The 21,627-nt window shown below is 46.6% G+C and overlaps 1 protein-coding gene across 1 annotated transcript in view; it reads right to left on the reverse strand.

Annotated features, from left to right (window-relative positions):
- Positions 1–21,627, reverse strand: part of PRKCE (protein kinase C epsilon) — a 509,705-nt gene that overhangs the window by 30,729 nt on the left and 457,349 nt on the right. Inside the window, exon 12 of the mRNA XM_065891335.1 lies at positions 2,794–2,932. Within this exon, the coding sequence (XP_065747407.1) occupies positions 2,794–2,932 (139 nt within the window). The remainder of the gene's footprint in view (positions 1–2,793; positions 2,933–21,627) is intronic.

Here is a 21,627-nt window from a genome sequence, read left to right on the forward strand (position 1 = left end):
CAGAGCCTTCCTATTTGGGGTGGCATCTTTTCTAAAATTCCCCTTAGGCTTGGCCCTAATTATCTGTTTCCTAATCGCCTTGTCACGGATGGAGCTGGTGAGAAGGGCAAGGCTTCACATGCCATGGGAGGGCAACTGGTGCAGCAGCCAACCCCTTGATGGGTCAGAGCTGGGGTAGAAGAGCGGGCACTGGGCCTCATGACACCAGGCACTACCCAGGGCTGGCCGCCATTTGACGGGGAGTGGGGGCTGGGCATGGAGAAAGGAGAGGGGGTGCCATGGAGGTCAGCCAAGGGCACACCGTGGGAAGAACAGCCCCAGGGCAGAGCTAATGCCTCAGAACGTGTCTCTGGTTTCGGGGTTAGCCAGGTGTCTCACAACCCCTCCTATTTGAATACAGGCTTATGCTTTCTGAAGCATTTCCATGCTCTAATCTCATTAGATTCTCAAAATAGCTTGATGAGGTGGGTAGGGCAGGAATTATTTTCCCATTTGAAAGATGAAGAACCTGAGGGTCGAAAACATTTTGCCACTTGGTCAAGATCACATGGGGGCATTAGTGGTTAAGTCGGGCCTGGAACCTCAACTCTCAGGACTGTGCTTTTCCCACCCCACCGCACAACCCAAGGACCACGATGACCGTGACGGGGCCACCACTGACCCAGCACTTACCGTGGGCCAGGCACTGTGCTAAATGCTTTAGCGGCATAATTTCATTTAATCTTCCCAATGACCCTTTGATAAAGGTAGCGGTACCCTTATTAGCTGTAATTTGCCTACAGTAAGACCAGGGATTTCATTTCGCGTGGAGTGGCGATGCTGCAGAGTTGGCACAAGTGTAGAATGGGAAGGAAGAGTGTCTAGGGTCCACTCTAAACAGAGACCAGAGTTATTCATTGTGAGTTTCACCAATGCACTGCCTTTTGTGAAAGCTGTGTGGGTGTTTTGTTCATCATAAAGTGCCTGTTTATCTTGCGCCGGGTCCTTGACTAGTACACTGGGCTGCCAACCCTTTGACTCTGGCAATTCACAGAGGGCCTAGGACCAAGCATTCTGATGATAAAGAGTGAACGAGGAAGGTGGTAGAAAAAGCAAGTCTCAATCGAGAGCTCTTGCTTGCAATGATTTCTCCTTGGAGGTTAAATTCCTAGTGTCCCTGCTAAGAGAACATACTAGTAGAGACAGACTGAAATCTCTACTCTTCAGATCTTTTAGAAGATGGAGGTTCCAGTGAGAATTTACCTATTACCATCCTTACTCTATGACCCTCCTCAGGCCTCCCTGTGTCTTGTCTGGGTTGTGGAAAGACTCTCAACCATCCTTCCCTGACCCTCTGGCTTCTGATCTACACTGCTGTTGCCTGTCTTCTTTCTGGGACAGGTCTGATGATGACCCTCCTTCTACTGGGAAACCTTCAGTGGGTCCACAGATCCTACAGAATAAAGGCCACTTTCCTTGGTCCTTTTTCTTAATCTTGTTCATTAAGAGCACTAAGAAATCCTCTCTTCTAGCCACACTATCTTCCTTTCTAAAAATGGCCAAGAATGTTCTCATCCCCTGGTCTTTGCTCATGTTGGAGTATCACAAGTTCTCATTCCTTTATTCATTCAACAAACCATTACTAAGAGACTGACTAGTGTGCCGGAGCTTGGGAGTACCCAGATCAGAAACACAGCCCTGCCTTAAAGGATTCAGAGCCCAGGAATACTGAGCCTCCTTGCCTGCCCCACGCCCACTCCAGTCCTTCCTGCTGTTTTCAGGAATGCTCCCCACTCCATACCACCAAAGGAAATCCTGCTGATTCTCTACAACTCAATTCATCCACCAGGTGCTCTAAGAAACCCCCCGATCCCTGAGGTTACCGTCTTGTGTTGTGTACCTATTTATTCTGCTTAATTCATTGTTTACTTATCTGTCACTCTCTTTAGACACAAAGTCATTTTAGGAGAGCCACCAGGGTCTTGGTCAATTCTTCATCCCCACATGGCTTTGTGTCTAGCAGGTGCTCAAACAATGCCCACTGGAAGGAAATGGAATCTGGCCGTGCTAACCCCTACCCACCATGGACAATGCTTAAAGGGGATTGGTACTTCCTTCTCATCTCACATGTGTCAGAACACTCAGGACCATTTTTATTAAGTATTTATGACAGGCTGTGTCTTAAATCTGAATCATACCACACTAGATATCTCTCAGTCTAGGCAAGACTGACCTGCAGAAGCTGAAGGCAAACAAACACTTTATGATGAACAAAACGCCCAAGCAACTCCCATGAAAGGCAACCTATTGGCGAGGCCCACCATGAACATCTCTGATCTCTATTAGAATGAGGCCCAGGCACTCTCGTCTTCCGGCTCAATCCTGTGTGCCTGCTATGCGGAATCACTGCTGCACTAGAAATGGCAACTACTTCTTGGTTTCACTGTAGGTCAATTATAGCTGATAAAGCTAATCACTGCCTTTATCAATGGCTCTCCTTTATTCTGGTTATTAAAAAAGGAAAGCAATCATACAAGTCAACAAACGTCTCTTGGTCCTAGTTTTGCTGGTAGTTCTGGACTGCGGTGAGAGGATGCTCAGGGAGGACCTGGCCAGCTTTGGGGAATGGTCTGCTACTCTCAGTTCACCATCATCTCCCCATCACCACCACTTCCTTATGCAGAAATCGCCCCGGAATCCATTCTGGTTTTCCAGAGTCTTCCCCAGCACCACTGGATGACCCTGGCATATGGGGATGGACTCAGGCCTCAGCCCTGGCAACAGGTGGAGGCGGCCCTTTGTCCGTGGTCTTACCTCGGGAGCGATGTAGTCAGGAGTCCCGCAGAACGTGGTGGTCGTCACACCGTTCAGAATCCCTTCCTTGCACATTCCGAAGTCGGCCAGCTTGCAATGACCTTCTGCATCCAGAAGGATGTTGTCCAGTTTCAAATCCCTGTAAGATGGGCCAGAACCACATGGTTAATGCTTCACTCATCCCAATATGACCTTTTTGAGGTGGAGAGGTATGCACATCTCAGGGAAATCTGCTACAGAAAGGAAAGTCTTCAAGGAGGCTTGATCTGCCAACAGCCAACCCCAGTCCAGGGCTCCTGCCCACAATGGCCAACCCCCAAAAGTGCCCCCCATTCATTGCAGCCTGAGAGAGGAGCTTCTGTAACCTCAGGAATGTCTCAACACTGCTTTGGTTTAAAGAAGTCGGGAGCTATTTACTGAAGCCTTACTATATGCTGAAATTCATATTATTCAGATCTTGATAAGAGAGAAAGAAGGAACTTATGCCCCTCCCTTTATCAGTTAATCACGGGGATCAGGTGGTGGGACAAGACTGACACACATTGGCACCAATGAAGCAGATAAACCACGTAGGAACCAGGTGCTACTTTACAGGACACTGACTATGTGAGCTACTGTGTTTTGGGGGGAGTCGGGGAGGGAGACCATTGATGGCTGGCGCAGGCAGGGAGGGCTCCCAGGAAACTGACTTTCAAGAGAAGCTTGGCTAGGTGGTAAGGTTTGGACAGAGCATGAAGAGAAAATGTGGGAGGGAGGGGAAGGCCAACACAGTACATGCAAAAGGCAGTGAAGAGACCAGAGAACTGAGTCCCAGTAAATGGTGAGGCAAGGCAGACATGTTGAAACCAAACCCGAAGAGCCCAGAACGCCAGGAAGGGGGGTCTGAAACTCATGCTGAGGGGCTGAGGGTAACTGAAGCCCCAGCCTGCACAAGCGCGTGCGACGCATTTGCAAGATCGGTCTCTTAGGGGCAAGAAGGCCAAGCAGGAGAAGGGTCTGGGTGCAGGAAGGAAGGTTGCAATCACCAGGCCCCATAGAGCTGGGTGGTTCTCAGGCCTCAGCCAATGCAGCTTCCATACGGCCTATTTTACAGTTTGGGATTCCCCTAAGATCTCGTATAGAATCTAGGGTTCTGGATAAGAACTCCCCTACCAAGTCTGCAAATTCCAGACCTGTCCCCTATAAAGATCTAGACGGAGGTCTTCACCCTGGGTCTCTCTCAGCAGTCACTCTGGGGTGCGGGGGCCTTGCAAAGAAGGCCGACTCCCCGGCACACAGAGCAAGAGGGGCCTTTCTCACAAGCCTGCTGGCGTCTGGACTTGAACTCCGGCTACCGTCAGGAATCCAGGCCCGAGTGCAAAGGTGGGGCAGGAAACACTCTAAGGCCAGCCTGTCTTGCACCCGTGGCCCCATTTCCTCATACAGCTGGGACTTCTTGAGAAAAGAGAAAGCACATAAAATGTGCTGCTCTAAGCAAGTGCTTGCGAACTACAGAAAGAAGAGTGCGCCCGAGCCCTTGGGACCAGGGCTCCCGAGTCCCTACCCTGGCCACCGTGTGTGGTCAAGGCTCCGTTCTGGCTGGGGTAGGGGAGCAGCGAGGGGAGCGTGACTCCAGTGCAGGCCGCCTGGGTTGCAGTCACTACTGGGTCGTGGTCCTGGTGCAGTCATCTTGCTGGTCTGTAACCCCATGTGCTGGCGTGAAGGGTTACTGTGACGAGGTGTGCGAAAGTAGCCGGCCTTTGATACCCTAACACACATGAGGAAACTGAGAGGGAGCCGGGTTTCCTGCAAACGTTTGAGTGGCTGAGAGGCTGATCCACGGCCCTGCTGAGTTAGGGCCCCTTACACGCTCTCCAGTCTATAGAGTTGCCTTTCCAAGACCTACCCTTGCCCACCATGATCACCACGGCAACACCCACGCTAATAGTAACGACAACCTGCGGAAAGCACCTGGTAGTCTACAAACCACATTCGTACTCTGAACAACCCTGGGAGCGAGGAAGAGCACACTGCGCACGACGGTGTCAGAAACAAGCACAGGGAGACTGGAAGAGGGCAAGTGACTTCCGTAAGGTGGCAGGGTGCTGGTGGGACTGTGACCTGAACTCAGGTTCCTGGCTCTGAAGGCTGGTACCGCTGCCTCCGTGTACTACACTCCCCTACCTTCCTGCCTTCTCAGTGGCGGATGACTTTCAGTGCCAGTCACCAACCCCCAAAATATAAAGGACCCCGCATGCCATCGCTCAAGCACTCTCTTTTAAAGCCTTTGTTATGTCACAGGAAGGACTCGTTCTCATTTGTACGAATGGAATAGATTTCAGAAGATTCTGAGCCAACCCGAACCTTGCCCTTGTGTTGAAAATTGCAACTCAGTGTTTCCGGCCCATCAGGCTCAGCCTTTCCTTCTGCTCGGGGGGCTCCTACTCAGAGCAAGAGAAGGTGGACCACCTAGTTTCTCCCCACCTCCTGCTCTTCGCTGCCTGCCCTGGCCCAGGTGCACACCGTCCCCGGGCTCCCTGCCCCTCTGCTCCCTGGAGAGAGAAGTCACTCCTGCTGAAGGCCCAGGGCGGCCACCAGGGCCAAGCACGTTTTGCAGCAGCTGCCCCTCTGCTGTGGGGAAGGGAGGCCCTGGGCCAAAGCATTTCTTCCCACTGTCCTGTCGATGATGCCTGACATCTTCCTTGGAGTCCCCCTCCACTGCCTGTATTTATCTAAACTCCAATTCCCCACGGGAATCCAAGTCCCAAGGAAGAGTTAGTGATTTATGTTCCTTTCCTTTTGTAACAGGAAAGATTAGCACAGCTTGAAAGACCCCTGGGGGCCAGGAAGGCTGCTACTGGAACTTTATTTCTCTGGGCGTCTTCAGTTTCATTTTAAAAAGAAAAATACTCATACCACAGAGACCAAATTTGTCTTGTCCCGGGCTCTAAGTGAGTTCCTGAGTGGGGTTTCAGGGGATGGGAGCGCTCAGGGAAGCCCAGGGCCATGCTTGCTCAGGTGGAGAATGAGAGAGGAGAGAGGATGCCCTTCCCTGCAAGGGAGAGGGGATGGAGCCTGCAGAAAGAAGGTGGTATCCCCGAAGTTCTGCTAGCGGCACAGCTGGCTGAGGGCGGTGGTCCCCTCATGATTTCCCTCCCCTTCTCCTACCAGCACTGCTGTGCCAAGACCCCTGCCTTTCTAGCTCCCATCCCTGCCCTAAGATTTCTCTACCTCTTGGCTTTTAGTGTTGTCTCTTCCCTAGGGGTCCCTAAGCCTCCCTGGGAAGCAGGGTCGGGAACGATCATTTCCCAGCCTTGCCTGCTCTGAAGCCCAGCCTGCAGGGCAGGGTGACTGGATTTTTCTTTTTGAGAGAAAGTTCCCCTGGCACTTGGGTCATGGTCGCACACACAGTAGGTAGCTGCCAAACTCGTGGACTGACAGCTTTGCAAAGAGGGCCTCCTGCCTAGACGTCAATCCCTCTCTACTCAGTCCCCAAATACAAGGCCAGGGCACTTCTGAGGACTGGGACATATTTTTAAGGAGTAGGGTGTTTTTCTTTTTTCTTTTTTTAAATAATGGAAACAAATACAGCAACATCCCTTTCCCTATGAGCCAATGTAACTAGCCTTTATTTATTAAGCTGATCTATTAATAGTTTTATTCAATCTTTTTCAATAGGTAATACATTCATGTGTTCATAAAATCCAAAGTGTAAAGGACCTACAGGAAATATTCTCCCTCCTGCCTCTGTTCCCCAGACACCCCTTTCCCCTCTTGTGTATCCTCTTGGTCACACTTTATACGTAAAAAAGAAAATGTGAATATACATTCATTTCCTCCCGTTTAACTGAATGGGAGCTTGTTATATGCGCTCATTCATACCTTATATTTTCTACTTATATATTGGCTATGTTGGAGATCTTTCTGTCTCGACACATGAAGAGTCTCCTAATTCATTTTTAAGGCTGTATGATACTCCACCATATTTTGGGGGGGCCATTTAAGATGCTTCTAATATTGCGCTATTATAAATAGTGCTGCTGTGATTAAGTTTGCACATAACGACATCTTGTGCGTATATGAAAGTAATTGTACACATATCCTAGACATTTCTGAGTCAAACAGTAAAAAATGTGGATTTTGATGAATGTTGTCAAACTGCCCTCCTTAGAGGTTGAACAGTTTACATCTCCATAAGCATATATGATAGTCCCTGCTTGCTACCATGGTGTGTTACCAAGTTTCTGGTAGTCTGATAGGTAAAAATAGTATTTCAGTATATCCCTAGGTTTCTCTGTTAAGTTTGGGCGTTTTTTCCTATATTTAAAAGTGATCTGTATTTTTTTTTCTGTGAACTGTTACCTATTTTCCTTTGGTGGTGTTTGATTTTCATTGATTGTTAGGAGTTCTTTCTATATTAGGAAACAACCTTTGTGTGGGCTAAGAATTGCAAATACTTGTCCCAGTTTACTCTTTGACTTCTGACATTGCTTATGCTGGTTTCTGTCAGGCCAATCTTATTTCTTTTGATGTAACTGAATTGATGTTTAATTTTATGGTTTTTGGAGTTTATGTTTTCATTTGAAAGTCTTTGTTTTACCCATTTCAAAGTTATAAAAGCATTCTCCCTAGGTTTCCCACTAGTACTTTTATGCTTTCATTTTATAAACGTTAAGTCTTTGATATAATTGGAATTTGTCCTGATAAAAGGTGTGAAGTATAGATCCAACTTTGTTTCCAGACTTCTAGTAAGTTGCCCCAAACCAATATGTTAAGTACTTCATCTTTTCCTCATTGATTGAAATACCACCTTTAATAAATACTGGTATTAAATGTCCATATATATTTGGATTTATTTCTGTACCCTTCACTCTATAACATTGGTCTGTACCACACTTTTTAAATTATTGTAGGTTTAAAATGTTTTAATAGCCAGCAGGACTGGTCCCCTTCTTCTTCTTTTTCAAAATTTCCTGGCTACTCTTGCATATTTATTTTTCCATACAAACTTTAGAATCATCTGTCTAGTTAAAAAAAAAAATTCCTAGTGATGTTTTTTATTGGAAACGTGTTTAAAGTTATAAATTAACTCAAGGAGAATTGATCTTTCTATGATGTTGAGTCTTCCTATTCAATAACACTGTTTGTTTTTCCGTTTGTTCAAATCTTGCCTGTGTCCTATAGGAGCATTTTAAAGTTCTCTCCTATAGATCTTGTAGTACAGTTTTGTTATATTTCATGGCAGCCTGACGGTTGTCCCAATATTCATTCTCACTTTCTCCTTAGTGAGAGAATGTTGATTTCTTTTAAGCCATGCACATAGTGATGCAGCTATAAACTAGAATTCAAAGCCTTCTTTAGAGCTGGGCGTGGTTATATGACTAAGTTCTAGCCAATCAGATGTGTCGAAGTCTCCTTGAAAGGAAGAGCCTTACACTTCTTCTTCTTTCCTTCCTCTATCCTATTGCCTGAATGAGGATGTAATGCCTGGAGTCCTAGCAGCCACCTTCGACCATAAAGATAAGGACCACTTCCCAGGAATGGACTACCTATACTTCCAGATAACATTCATAAGAAAAAGAAAAACTTGTACTTTATTTAAAGGACTGTTGTCTGGGTTTCATGTGTTAACTGCAACTGAATCTACTTCTAAATAATCCAAGTTATTATTTTATATTTCACATTCCTATTGTAAATAGGAGCTTTCCTTCCATTACATCTTCTATCTTGTTACACACGTGTGTACTATTGATTTCTGCTAACCATTCTGTGCCCTGCTGCTACACTGAATCATCTTTATTTTTGTAAAGGAGTTTTTCCAGTTGATTCTCCTGGATTTTCCATATCATCTGTAATCAGTGATCATTTTGACCTCCTCCTTTTCAGTGATTATATTTCTAACTTATTTCTTCTGTCTGACTGTGTTGACTAGAACCTTGACAGCAATGCTAAAGAATAACGGTGAGAGTGAGCACCTTTGGTAGTCCCTGATCTTAGGGGGTGGGGCTCCCAGAATTTGGTCCTCAGGCAGAATACCTTTATTATAGCCCCTGTCACATGGCACCTGGATCGAAGGCTTCCTTACTGTACTTTCTCCACTAGGCTGAGGATTGTGAGAACTTCCATGGAACCTCCCTGACTCCCCGAGCTGCCAGATGTCCAAATGGGCTGTGTGTGGGCTGGAGAGAAGCGGGTAAGGAGCAGGTCATATGCCCTGTCCCTCTGGTCCAGGGTTTCTCACCCTTGGCACGCTGGAGCTGGACTGGCATTTGGGCTGGATAACTCTTTGTTGTGGGGAGCTGTCCTGTGCACTGTAGGATGTTTAGTAGCATCCCTGGTCTCTACACACTAGATGCTCTTAGCAATCCCCAACTAAGCTGTGACAACCAGAAACGGCTCCAGACATGGCCAAACGTCTCTTTGCAGGACCTCTGGCAGACAGCTACTTCTCTGATATAAGTCTTAACAGTGATCAAAGCTCCAAGATGGCCTAACCCAGATCATTAAGCCAAACAGGGATTTGGGAGCCATGCACTGGCTATCAGGAAAGGGCGCAACTGCCTACAGTATCCTCTGCCATTTTATCCTAGGAGACAAGAACCCTGACCACACCGACCCTGCTGACATCTGCTATCATCAACCACCTTTTTTTTTTTTTTTTTTTTTTTTTTGCGGTACGCGGGCCTCTCACTGCTGTGGCCTCTCCCGTTACGGAGCACAGGCTCCGGACGCGCAGGCTCAGCGGCCACGGCTCACGGGCCTAGCCACTCCGCGGCATGTGGGATCCTCCCAGACCGGGGCACGAACCCGTGTCCCCTGCATCGGCAGGCCGACTCTCAACCACTGTGCCACCAGGGAAGCCCCATCAACCACCTTTTTAAATGTATGAAGAAATGGAGGCTCACTTGCCCAAGGCAAGGCAAGTCACTTGCCCAAGGTCACAGGGCTGGTAAGAAGCAGCACTGAGCTGACTCCACACAGCTGCCCGTGATCACCTTACACCAAATGGAAGGCCCCTGAGCTGGAAATCTCCATCTGCTGATTGGACCCAAATTCCTTTGGGCTGGATAAGGAAGGCTTCGTGGTGAGAAGGGGAATACAGAGGCCAAGAGGTCACAGTGGCTGACAGGGAAGGATTGATTTAGATGCAGGATGGTATAACCAAGGCTCCCTTGGGGCAGGAGCACAGATCTCTTCCAGAAACTCAAAAGGCACCAAGAAAAGAAACTCCCTAAACAATATACCTTAAAAAAAAACATTCTATAAAACCTATGGGGGTAGGGGTGAGACCTTGCAGTTGGTTTTAAGGAGGGAAAAAAAAATGCTTTTCTTCTACAACCAACTGCAGTACTTTATTGGGCTGGAAAATGGGAAAGGGATCTGTGAGTGCAAGCAAAGATCCCTGAAGTGAGTTTGCTGTGAGCTGGGGGAAGAAATGGTCTTGTCCTGAGGATAAGTAAGGTATACAGAAGGTCTTCACATCAGGGACATCTGTTACAGATGGGCCGAAATCTGCAGTTGATCAAATTACACTTTTGCTTTTAACAAAAATTTACTTTTAACATGACATGGAATCAGCTATTGCTATCTCTAGAAATGTGTCCACGACAATTTGAAATACATATTTTGGCTCCTAAGAATTGTACGCCCCTGCCCCCCACGGCTATCTATGCACCTAATGGATATGTCTAAGACGTTGTAGGTGTCTCTATGTTTTGATCGGAGATGCTGGTGGGGGGTGGGGGTCCCCCAACTTTCTCTTCCTGATAGGCGGTGAGGCAGTTCTGAATCTGAATCCTAACTTGGCTACTTTCAAGCTGGATGATGTTCAGCTGGTCCAAAATATCATTGGGACTCAGTTTTCTTATCTGTAAAATGGGAAGAATACTGTCACAGTTGACTGATGTAACTGACATGAAAGCTCTAGTACAGTGCCTGAGACATGGCAGTTACCCCAGAAATTCTGTCCTCTCCAGGGATCTCTAACAGTCACTTCTTAAAATACACCTGCCACGTGAGGGCAAGTCACTAGAATTTTTGAAAAATACTTATTACCTCTTATTGTGTATAAGCCCCTGAGAGAGACACTGTGGGATGAAAAATAGGAAGCATATGCAACTGTAATATATGAAAGAAAGTGATGACTGATACTTAAATGAAACAGACAGACACAGAGACTGAAACTTTCAGTCCAGTCCAGTGAGAAAAATCACAGATTCCTTTCCACTGGGCCTGGGGAATGACACCTGGTGGGAACACCTAGAGCCCCAGGGGAGAAAACAACTGGGTGGGAGGTAGGGAGTAGGGGGTGGGGCAATACAGGTGTTTCTAATCAGGATTGCTGTGACAGCTTCCAGACCCTTAGTTAGCAAACTTCTCAGGACCTGGATGCCATGCTGGGAATGGGGCCTGAAGGGTTGCTGTGGTTGCAGCTGTAACCTGTCCCTAAGCTCCAGGCTTACACACCTTAGGGCTATCACATGCCTTATCTCTCTTAGCGCACAGCCCTGGCAATGAGTAGCATCATCCCCAATTTACAGAAGAACTTGGAGGGAAATAAAGCCTAGGGAGGTGAGCTGGGGCCTGCACTTCAGAAGCTGGGTGAAGTCCTTCATCCCTCCCATAGCACCTCAGCCATCTCAGCTGAAAATTCATCCTTTGCCATTTGTAAAATTTTAGTGTCCCAATTTGACGGCAGATTCCCCGAGAGTAAGGGCCAGAAACCTCTTCTGTAAACCACAGAGCAGTCAGCAAAGGGGTGACACCCGTAAGACCCTTCACACACAAGAAAAAAGTGAAAAAAATTTTGTTTTGCTTGACTTGTAAACTTGCCCTAAAGGAAGAGATCCATATGCTCCTGTCTCCTTCACCCTGGCTCCATTTTTTTTTTTTTAATGCCCTCACTTCCTGGTATGCTCACCCCACCGGCAGGCTAATTCCACAAAGCTCAGGCCTAAGTGCCACAGAAACGACAGCAAATTCTTCCATTTACTTGAAGATAAGAGATGAGAAAGATTACTTCTCGGGATGCCAAGTATTTGGATCGCCAGAGAGCAGGCCCTCGGGCGAGGTTATGAAGGAACTCTGCTTGTTTTGGGACAAGTAGTGGAGACTTGTAAACGACTGTGGTTAATCACATGGGAATCCAGGCTCTCCTGGCAGACGATGTCAAACACTTTCATAAATTTAACACTATGTTCAAGAGAAAGACCATTTGCCCCTTCAATGCAGTCAGACTCCCCTCAAGGTGGTCGCCAATGCTGGTGACGAGCCATCACCCTTTCTCCCAGCTTTCTCTGTGGCAGCCACCTCCCATCACTCGCAGGAAGGCCATGTCACTCAAGCACGGCCCTACACCCCTACGACGGGATGGCAAGCGAGAAGCCTAGGAGAGTGTACCCCTGGCTTCTCCATCAAATAGAAAAGCGTAATTTGCTTTCAGAACCAACGTAAATGATTAAAAAATTCTCCATATCAGTGCTGATACCTGAGAGTTGACGATAATATTTCACTCTGGGCCAGTCTGCAGAGAAATCTTTCTCCAAGTCTTTTCATAGGAAAAGCTCAATCATTTAGGAACAAAATCATAACCACCATTTTTCTTTTTCAAATGCTTTTGCATGCCAGGCTCGGGGGTAAATCTTTTATATGCATTAACTCATTTAATCTCACAAATAGCCTATGAATCTGGTAAGACTATCTCCATTTTAAAGACGGTCTCAGGGGTTATGGACCTGGTCCAGAACACACAGGTGGCGAGTGACAGAGTCAGTGCTGTCTGACATCAGCTCCCATGTTCTTAATCACTTTGCTATGTTGCTTGGGGAGGAAAAAAAAAAAAAAAAACTGTAGCACGTTTTTGCCGTTTTGTGGGATTGGGAACACAACTGTTGCTCTTGGAGGGTGGTTGCTTTTGACTCACAGCAATATGGTTACAAGATGCAACTGATAAGCTAGACACTGCTGTTTTGACCAAACAGATGACCCCTTGTCTGAAGACAGCAGACTTTAAGCTACCACACTGACAGCTGAAAACCTGAGGTGTGAAAAAGCATCCCTCTTCAGGGCCAAAATACATAGCCTGGGGCTCTACCTGGGCATTAAGACTTGGAATCACTGCAGGATCACTTATCTGATAGCATCATTTTCCAATGACTTTTTTTTTTTTTTAACCCACAGTAATGAAAGCAAATCCTTATCCTTAATACTCATGGATAATATCCTGACCTCCACTGATGGGAAACAGACCTTGACTTGTGTCCCCAGCAAGTAGGATGGGCTGCCCTGACCATGATACTTACACCTAGGCCCCTCATTCCTCTCCAGGTCATCAAACAACTTGGCTTCGAAATGGCTATTTGGGATTCAGCGTACAGACCAGGACCAAGGACAATGGCGACCTCAAGCAAGCTGCTTTTCTGAGCTTTACTGTCTTCAAATATGAGATACGATGGCTGGATAAATGAATCCCCAAGGATCCTTCTCGTCTAAGACCCTGGGAAGCCAAGGCAGCTGGAGCACATGAAGCTTGAACTTGCAGTCCTAGCTGTTGGACAACAAATGTTTCCCTTTCCACTTTGGAGCAGCAGGCGTTTTTATACAAAATGTAAATCAGATGACGCTCTCCTCCTGCTTGCATTCTTCCAGGGCGCCCCACGAACTCGCTTCCTAACATGGTGCGCGAGACCCTGTGTGGTCTCCAGCAGCCTGGCCTTTTAGCCTCATCCCTCCCCCCACCCCCTCACAATCCAAACCTGGGGACTGGGGGTGGTTCCCAGATGTGTGAGGCCGTCTCCTGCCTCAATGCCTTGGCAAACCCAGGCCCCACTGGGAGTATCTGTCTTCCACAATGGCCCATGCCATGGGGGCGGGGCCTGGGAATCCCCCCAGTGCCTGAAGCATCCTAGCTTCTCAATACCTGTTGGTCAAAGGAATGAGTGAGTAGAGAAGTGAATTTGTGGATCATGGCCCCTCCAGCCAGATGACCTTATTTTCAGATAATGTACGGAACTACTAAAACATATTATTATTAAAAAATATTAAAACTAATGCCAAAACCATCAGAGGCAGCTGAATCTGATGTTCTCTTGCACCTTCCAATCCATCCTCTGGTTATACTCAGGAAGAACCCCTTTTTGACCCCAGCAACTTCCACGGCAGTCAGAGTAGCATCCGAGTGCCTTACTCTGGCCCTGGGGCTGGCCCTTCCCCATCTCATTTGGAGTCACCTTCCCCTTTGTCCAGCCACAGGGGTGTCTGACAGTTCCTCAAGCCCACCGAGCACTTTCCTGCCTTGAGACCTTTGCCACATCGCTGTTCCCTTTCCCTGGAAAACAGACTCCTTGCCATCTGAGTCTCTGCCTCCATTTCCCTTCCTCAAAGACGCCTTTCTTGGCCACCCTGCCTAACGTGTCCCACCACCACCCGCACCCGACCCTTCCTGTATTCTCAGTAACCACGGTCATTTCCTTTGCAGCAGTGATCACAATTTGTAATTACTTTGCTTGTTTATGCCCTTGAGTTTACGGCTTCCCTCACGTGAGCTCCACGAGAACTATGTCTTCGTGTTTGCATCTCGGTCCCCAGAGCCCTGCAAAGCACCTGGCACTCAATGTTTGTTGAGTGCCTGGATGAGCTAAGGAGCAAGATCTGTATTAAGTCCATTCTAATGACAGTCTAGTTAATGGCATGACTACAACTCCTAATACATCCGTTGCCTACTTGGCCCTACTACATAATGCTCCACAATACTTACTGAGTTGCCACTCAGGGTCTGCTTCGGTGCTAGGAGGATACTGACAGAGGACGCAGTCCCTGTCCTCAAGGGAGAAGTGAACATGAATGAGTCCGGAATACTTGGGATGGTAAGTTCTACACCAGAAGGACAAACAGGACACCACCACTGTCCTTAGGAGGCAAGGGCTGCCGGTCTCGCCTTTTTTGGGCCCAGCGACTTGTAGCTCGGAACCCAGCCAGCACTCTGTCATAACAGAAAGGGCCACTCCAGCTAAAGGACCAAGAGTAACCTTTCCGGGGGCGTGCCTGGAGCCTGGCGGAAGTGGACTATGGAACCCTAGGCAGGGCCCTAATTCCCAGACAGGAAGGCCAGAAAACTACTCCTCAAGCTCCTTTGACAGTACGAGAAGCTGCCAGAACCAGAAAGTATGGGGCTTCCGTGTGCAGCCACGCAAGAAGCCACGTGCTAAGAGAGTGGTCAGCCCCTTGCAGGTCAGCCCAGCCCAGATAAAGAGCTGAGGAAACGCAAATGTAACCCCGACAAGTTGAGGGGGATGTAGGGAAAGCACGTCTTCCTGCAAAGCGGGGGTCACCCAAGTTACTTGGAGGATATCAGAGGCCTCCGGCAAGGCCAGGGAGCTGAAAATGGACTGACCTCTAAAGGACAGAAAACAGATTTTATTATTCTTAAAAAAAGAAGTTGTACATTTATATTTGTTTAATTTGGCCACGGAAGGTATTTACTTTGAGACCGAGTGGCGCTTTTCAGCTGATCAGGGATGTGAACGCGCGTGCGTGTAGGCACACATGCCACTAGGGACAGGTACACGGTGTGTTCGTGCCACATGTGTGTTCGTCAGCTCAGGTCGAGGGGGATGCACAGGTCCATGAGGATGAGGCAAGGACCTGGGAAAGCTTCCTCTCTTTCATCAGGGAGGACACATCTGGTGGAGTTTATGAAACAAAGACGATTAGAGCTAAGAGTACCTCCAACGCTCCACCTGATAAATATTTACGGGGCACCTACTATGTACTGGTGAGGTCCAGGTTGTGGAGTGAGGGCAGGGGACGACCCGTAGTTCAATCTGCATGTGCTGAGTCTGAGATGCCTTGGCGACATCTAACTGCACGTGATGGCCAGGTGATGATATATGAAGGTTTGGGCTGGAGACATAATGAGTGTGGGTGGGATTTTCTGAGAAGATAGATAGTATAGTGTGAGAAGAGAAGAAAGCTAAGACTGGTCTGTGAGCAAGCCCAACGTTTAACGGGTGGGACTTGCAACGAAACCACCAGAGAGGAAACTCACGAGCCTGGATGCCCAGGAGGCCCAAGGAGGAGGGACAATCTCAACCAAAGGGCAGGGCCAGTCACTGCCATGCTGCTGAAGGGTCTCAAGTTTGGTGATTCAGTAGCTAAGAGTTCTTTTTAGCCAACTGAGGCCCAGGAGGTAGAGTCCCTTGGCTTTATTTATATTTATTGATATTTTCTCTTTATGCTTTGTGATTCCAATTTAGAAATAATAATAATAGTAGTGATAATAATAATAATAAATTTTACATTTCACGAAACGACTTGCCAGATCAATAGAGGTATCGTGCGCCAGGGCTGGCCCGGTGAACAGCTTTAGTAAAGAAAAGAAAATGTCAAACCTGTCAATGGGCAAAAGAGAAGGAATTTCCAGAATTCCACTCAGGGGAAAAAATAAAGCAGTAATTCTGCAAGTGACACTGGGAGACATGTCTTTGTATAAGACGGTCTCGTCTCCACATAGGAAGAATCCCCATTCAGAGAAAACTCACTGGAGCTCCCTGTTTTCCAGAAGCCTTCCAGTCTCCAACCAAGAAGGACCTAGCAGCTTCCCCTCCTCCCCCGCCCCCTCCGGGGGAGTGGGTGCACTGGCGCCCCAGCTCAACAACAGCCCAGCTTCCCGGGTCCCTCTCTCCACTCCACCAGGCCCACTGCCTTCTGGCTGCCCTCCCTGGCACTCCTTACCTACTGTGCCATCTGAAGGGGTACTCAGGATATTTCTTTACTCCCTTCCCTTTAAAACTCACTCTCCCCCAAACTACAAGCCCTTCTGAATGACCTGCAAATCTGTTCAATGTCATTAAGCTAAGGTAGGCATTTATGGCTTGGTACGCAACTTCCCCCAGGAACCTGCACAGACTGGTCAGAAGACTCTGGAGAGCTGGTGGAGGAGATGGGGCAGGGGGCACAGCCTCAATACCACTTCTCAAATCCTGCCTGGAGGGGGCTGAGGTCCCCTCCAGGGCTCTCCTAGTGGCCACCTCCTTTTCCCTGCCTCTGAGTCCAGCTTGAGTCAGCTGCTTTTTTTTTTTTTTTTTTTTTAACCCTAGGACCATTCTTGGAGCAGGATGTGGATTTTCATCCACAACTTGGAGCAGGTTGTTTGGCCATAGCTGTGGATGAAATAGTAGTAAGTTACATTCAATGGAGGGAGGTACTTATAAAAGGTTGGTCCATCTCTGCCTTGGGAAAAAGTGATACCCGGCTTTTGAACAAAGTCTTTCAATTACAATCAAGGTCATGGAAGTGTACCGAGGGCAGGGGGTACACACACAGAGCACAGCACACCCTCAGATTTAGCAGTTATAGCTTTCTATTCTTGAGGTACCCTGAGGATCCATGATAAGTAGCAATTTCTACCTATTCAGGGTACATATTTTAATTGGTTTATTAAGGAAGCCAGTGCGTGGGGTCAGCCAGTGGGCCAACGAATGAGCTCAACCCAATGGAGACAGTGACGAGGTCTGGGAGAGGAATCGTTCTCGAACAGAATGCAAGTGCTTTGACCAAATTAAACACAGGAATGTGCAATGTGTTGGGGATTCAGATCTATGACAAACAAGTCCTCCAAATACTCTAGTCTGCAATAAAGTCTCCAAATACTCTAGTCTGCAATAGCGAAAACTGAAAAGGTGGCTAACGTGCTGTAGGATGTGCCCAGGCAATATATAACTCTCAACGTCTCTCTTTATATGTACATTTCTATGTCATATTAGTCATGCTATACACTTTATTACATGCATACATCAGTATATATTATTGTATATGTACTTTATTATATATGTAATAAAATATATGTCAATATTATGGTTAGTATAGAGAATATCAAATTAATATATAGAGAGACACTGATATACAGAGAGATATTGAGAGTTACGTGTTGCCCTGCAGTGAGTATATATTTACACATATAAATATATAGATAATGAAGTATGTATGCCAAAAGTAGTTAACATGTAGCATGAGAATGAGCCCAGGCAACATATAACTCTCAATCTCTTTCTCTCATATGTTAATCACACTAGATACTTTATTGTGTATATAAGGTATATATAATGAAGTACAATTGGCCCTTGAACAACATGGGTTTGAAGTGCATGGGTCCACTTATACATGGATTCTTTTCCAATAAATATGTACGACAGTACTACACACTCCATGGTTGGTTGAATCCGTGGGTGCGAAGGGCTGACTGTAAGTTATACATGGATTTTTGCATGGGAGGTTGGCTCCCCTAACCGCTGTGTTGTTCAAGGGTCAACTGCACATATATATAATAAATATACAGTAGGATTAATACATACCATATATAGAGAGAGATGTTCGGAGTCGTGTTGCTTATATACACACATGCAATAAAGTATGTCTATGGTAAAGCTTCTAGTTGGATTAATATATATGACGAATATTTGGTGTGATTATTTGGATATATGTATTTATATTCTATATATTATATGCATATATAGTATAATATATGTACATATAGCATATGTTTTACATAAAATCAGTAGAAGTTTATGTGACTTCTTAGACTATATTTGGAGTTATTGGTCGCCTCCCAATTTTGCAACTTATCTCTACCTACTGGTTCATGCTAAACAGGGATAGAAACAACAATTACTCTTGAACCTTCAGAGTATACAAATGCAAAATCTGTCATCTTATCAGGCTAAAAAAAAGAAAATCACTGTCTTCATGCACTAACAGCTTCAAACAGAAGTTAATTAAATGAATGCTAATTTCCTAATCTGTTGAGAACTGTCAGTTTTTACTGCCAGAGATTAGCTGTTAAGATATATGTATATATACCCAGAACCACACCAGCTCTTTTTTGCAAGGTAAATGTTCTGAGTTAATGGAAAATTACTGCAGGGCACAAGTATAAACTATAAAACAATTAAAATCATAAATCCAAATGGCAGCAATTCTCAGTGAGTCTTACAACAACAAACTAAGCGGCTGCCAATCTGGAAAGCTCTGCCCTGGGCCCAACAGGTGAGCTGGCTGGAGCTGGGGCCAGAGGAAGGCACAGGCTGCTTCCCGTGGATGGCCTCCAGCAAGAATGCAAGGATGGCTGGAGTCCCTGTGGGACAGTGGGATGGTCAGCCCAGGGCTCAGGAGGTTCCAGGGCAGAGGCTGCCCACAGGTTTCTAGCCAGCTTATTTCCCTTTCACAGAAAAGACCATTTATTCAGGCATTCAAATATTTACTGAACAACTACTGTGTAACATGTAGTGTTCTTGGCATAGAGGAAACAAATTCCCTGCCCTGCCCTCATGGAGCTTACATTCTAATGTGGAAATTGACAGTCAATTAACATTACAATAAATAGTATGTTAAGAAATGAAAAGTGCTATGAGCATTTAGGCTGGGATGAACTCTGGTCCATGTCCTTGTTTCTTTTCCGTTAAGTGACAAGTATTTATTGAGCACCTTCTAAGTGCCTGGGCCTTTGTGAAATGACTTTCAAGAGACAGAATTCTAAGACTTGGCTTCTGCCATCTGCAGGTGGAGCCAGGAGAAAACCCTAAAGACACCAGGCTGCACCTCACGTGGATGATCTTATTTAATTCTCTTCCAAATTCTCTGAAATGGGACTACCATCACTCCCATTTTATGGATGACAAAACTGAGACTTACAGAGGGTAAATATCTTGCCTAGAAGCAAAGTGGGGGTAGGAACCAAGACTTGTACCTTGCAGAGCGAAATCCTAACCACGTGTCTCCACTGGCTGGTGGAGACCACGTGCACTAAAGGAGCTCCCGAGAAGCTGTAAGCTCCCCGAAGAAGGAGCCACATCCGCTCCACCGTCCACATCCTCCCCAGGTCCATACTGCCTGCTCCAGTGCACGTGCCAGGAGAATTCAGTAAACCAGACAGCCTGGTTGTTCTCTCATGCTCTCACTTCCGGATCACCCACCCAAATTTCCAGACCAGAAGGTCTTTGCGTGTGTGGTCATCCAGCCCTGACTTCCCAATAATGACATTTCATTGGCTTGTCAATCTTATTTTTAGTGGTCTACCAATGATCTAGATTTGGGGCCCTTGGAAAACTGGTTAAAGACCAGTGACATAAGGATTAGGGAACATTCACCGAAACAGGGACTCTCTGCGATACCACGTAAGGATTAGTAAGGCAGAGAACCGGAGACCGAGCAGGAGGGACTGTGACGTCTCACAGATGTGAGTTTGAAGATTACTCTGGCTCTGACTTATTATCAACAAGACGTGAGGACAGTGAGTGATCCGCACTGAGCCTCAGGCCCGTTGCCTGTAAAATGGGGATAACAATAACTCATTTCAAAGGCTTACTGTCGTGCTTAAATAAGATAATACGTGAAGAACTCATCATAGTTCCTGGCACAGGGTGGGCGCTTGACTAATATTACTTCCAATTCCCCTTCATGAGCAATTTCCAAACCTGATCATTCAAATCACTAGTTTCTTGTTCCTCTCTAACTGACCAAAAAATGACTGTCTGCCACACAAACAGATGCAAATGTCTGCTGGTTTTTTTTTTAGACTGACTACATTTTAAGTGACACTGTAAGGGAGCAACACAGTGGCAAACCACCACCGCCACCAACAGAAGGGGAAAGCAGAATGAGGAAATATAAATAGGAATTGTAGGATGGAGGCTGTGCTCTTGTTGCTCAGATCCTGTCTTAATTCGCCACTGTAGCTGACTTGTTATGGGTGGATGGGCAGGGTGCCTCGGGTGTGAATCGTGGAAGGACGTGGGGCACTCACACATGGCCATTTCGATACTCCTGTGACTTCTGAGGCAAGGGCACGAAGGTGAAGGGGCTGTGATCTGCCCACGCTGGGGTGTGCCGTGGTCATGTCTAAGAGGCCTGGCTGTGTCCGGCCTCCTTGGCCCCTGTCCATTTTCCCCATGATTTTCCAGCTTGTCTGTTGTATCTGTGACCTACCCCTTCTCTGTCCAGCAAATTCCTTTTCTGTACAAGTTAGCCAGAGCCATGCTTATTACTAAGACCCCTGACTAACCCTCCCAGGCCCAGGCCAATCTAAAAACCCCTCACTCACACAGGCTGCCCGTGAGGACAGCTGCTCATTGTCAAAGGCTTACAAACTTGGAACTATCTCAGGAGCTAGGCCAGTGTATTTTGAGAGCAGAGAGGCCCTGCCGGCCACCATACGTTCACAACTGCCTGTTGACCACCTACTCTGTGCACAGCACTGGTTGGGAGCAGAGACCAATACTGAGAAGAGCAATGAGGACAAACAATACCAGATGCATTGGTCTCCATGCTCTAAGAGAAGGTCAGGGCAAATAATAGCTACTCGGTGTATGTTGACATGACCCAGAAGCTCTCTTCCTTTAAAAAAAAAAAAGTCTATACAGCTGTTTCTCCTCGAAGTTCAAAATAAGGGATATTATTAAAACCTAGAGGAATCATCGTGCAGGACACTGTATTAAGAGATTAAGAATCTAGGGTTACTAGATTAGCAATATGGGAAGAAAATATCAATGACGAACTGTTTAAGGGCAAGGATCAATGAGTTTGAACTGAACAAACCTGAAAGCTCAATAACGAATCAAAACTGAAGCAGCAGCAGAGCTACTGGGAAGGCCCCAATCTGTACGCTTTCTGGCCCTGAACCCTTGCTTTTTCCATACTTTGCCCTTCAACTCCTAGGCTAAGGGTCTGGAGGCTTAAAATAACACAAACGGACTCTAGTTTTTAAAGCTCAATGACAACATCCATATTTCAAAGGAGCTCATCTAGGGTAAGTCTATTTTTTTTTTTTTTGCGGTACATGGGCCTCTCACTGTCGTGGCCTCT

This window comes from Phocoena phocoena, chromosome 14, assembly GCF_963924675.1.
Source record: "Phocoena phocoena chromosome 14, mPhoPho1.1, whole genome shotgun sequence".
Taxonomy (NCBI): domain Eukaryota; kingdom Metazoa; phylum Chordata; class Mammalia; order Artiodactyla; family Phocoenidae; genus Phocoena; species Phocoena phocoena.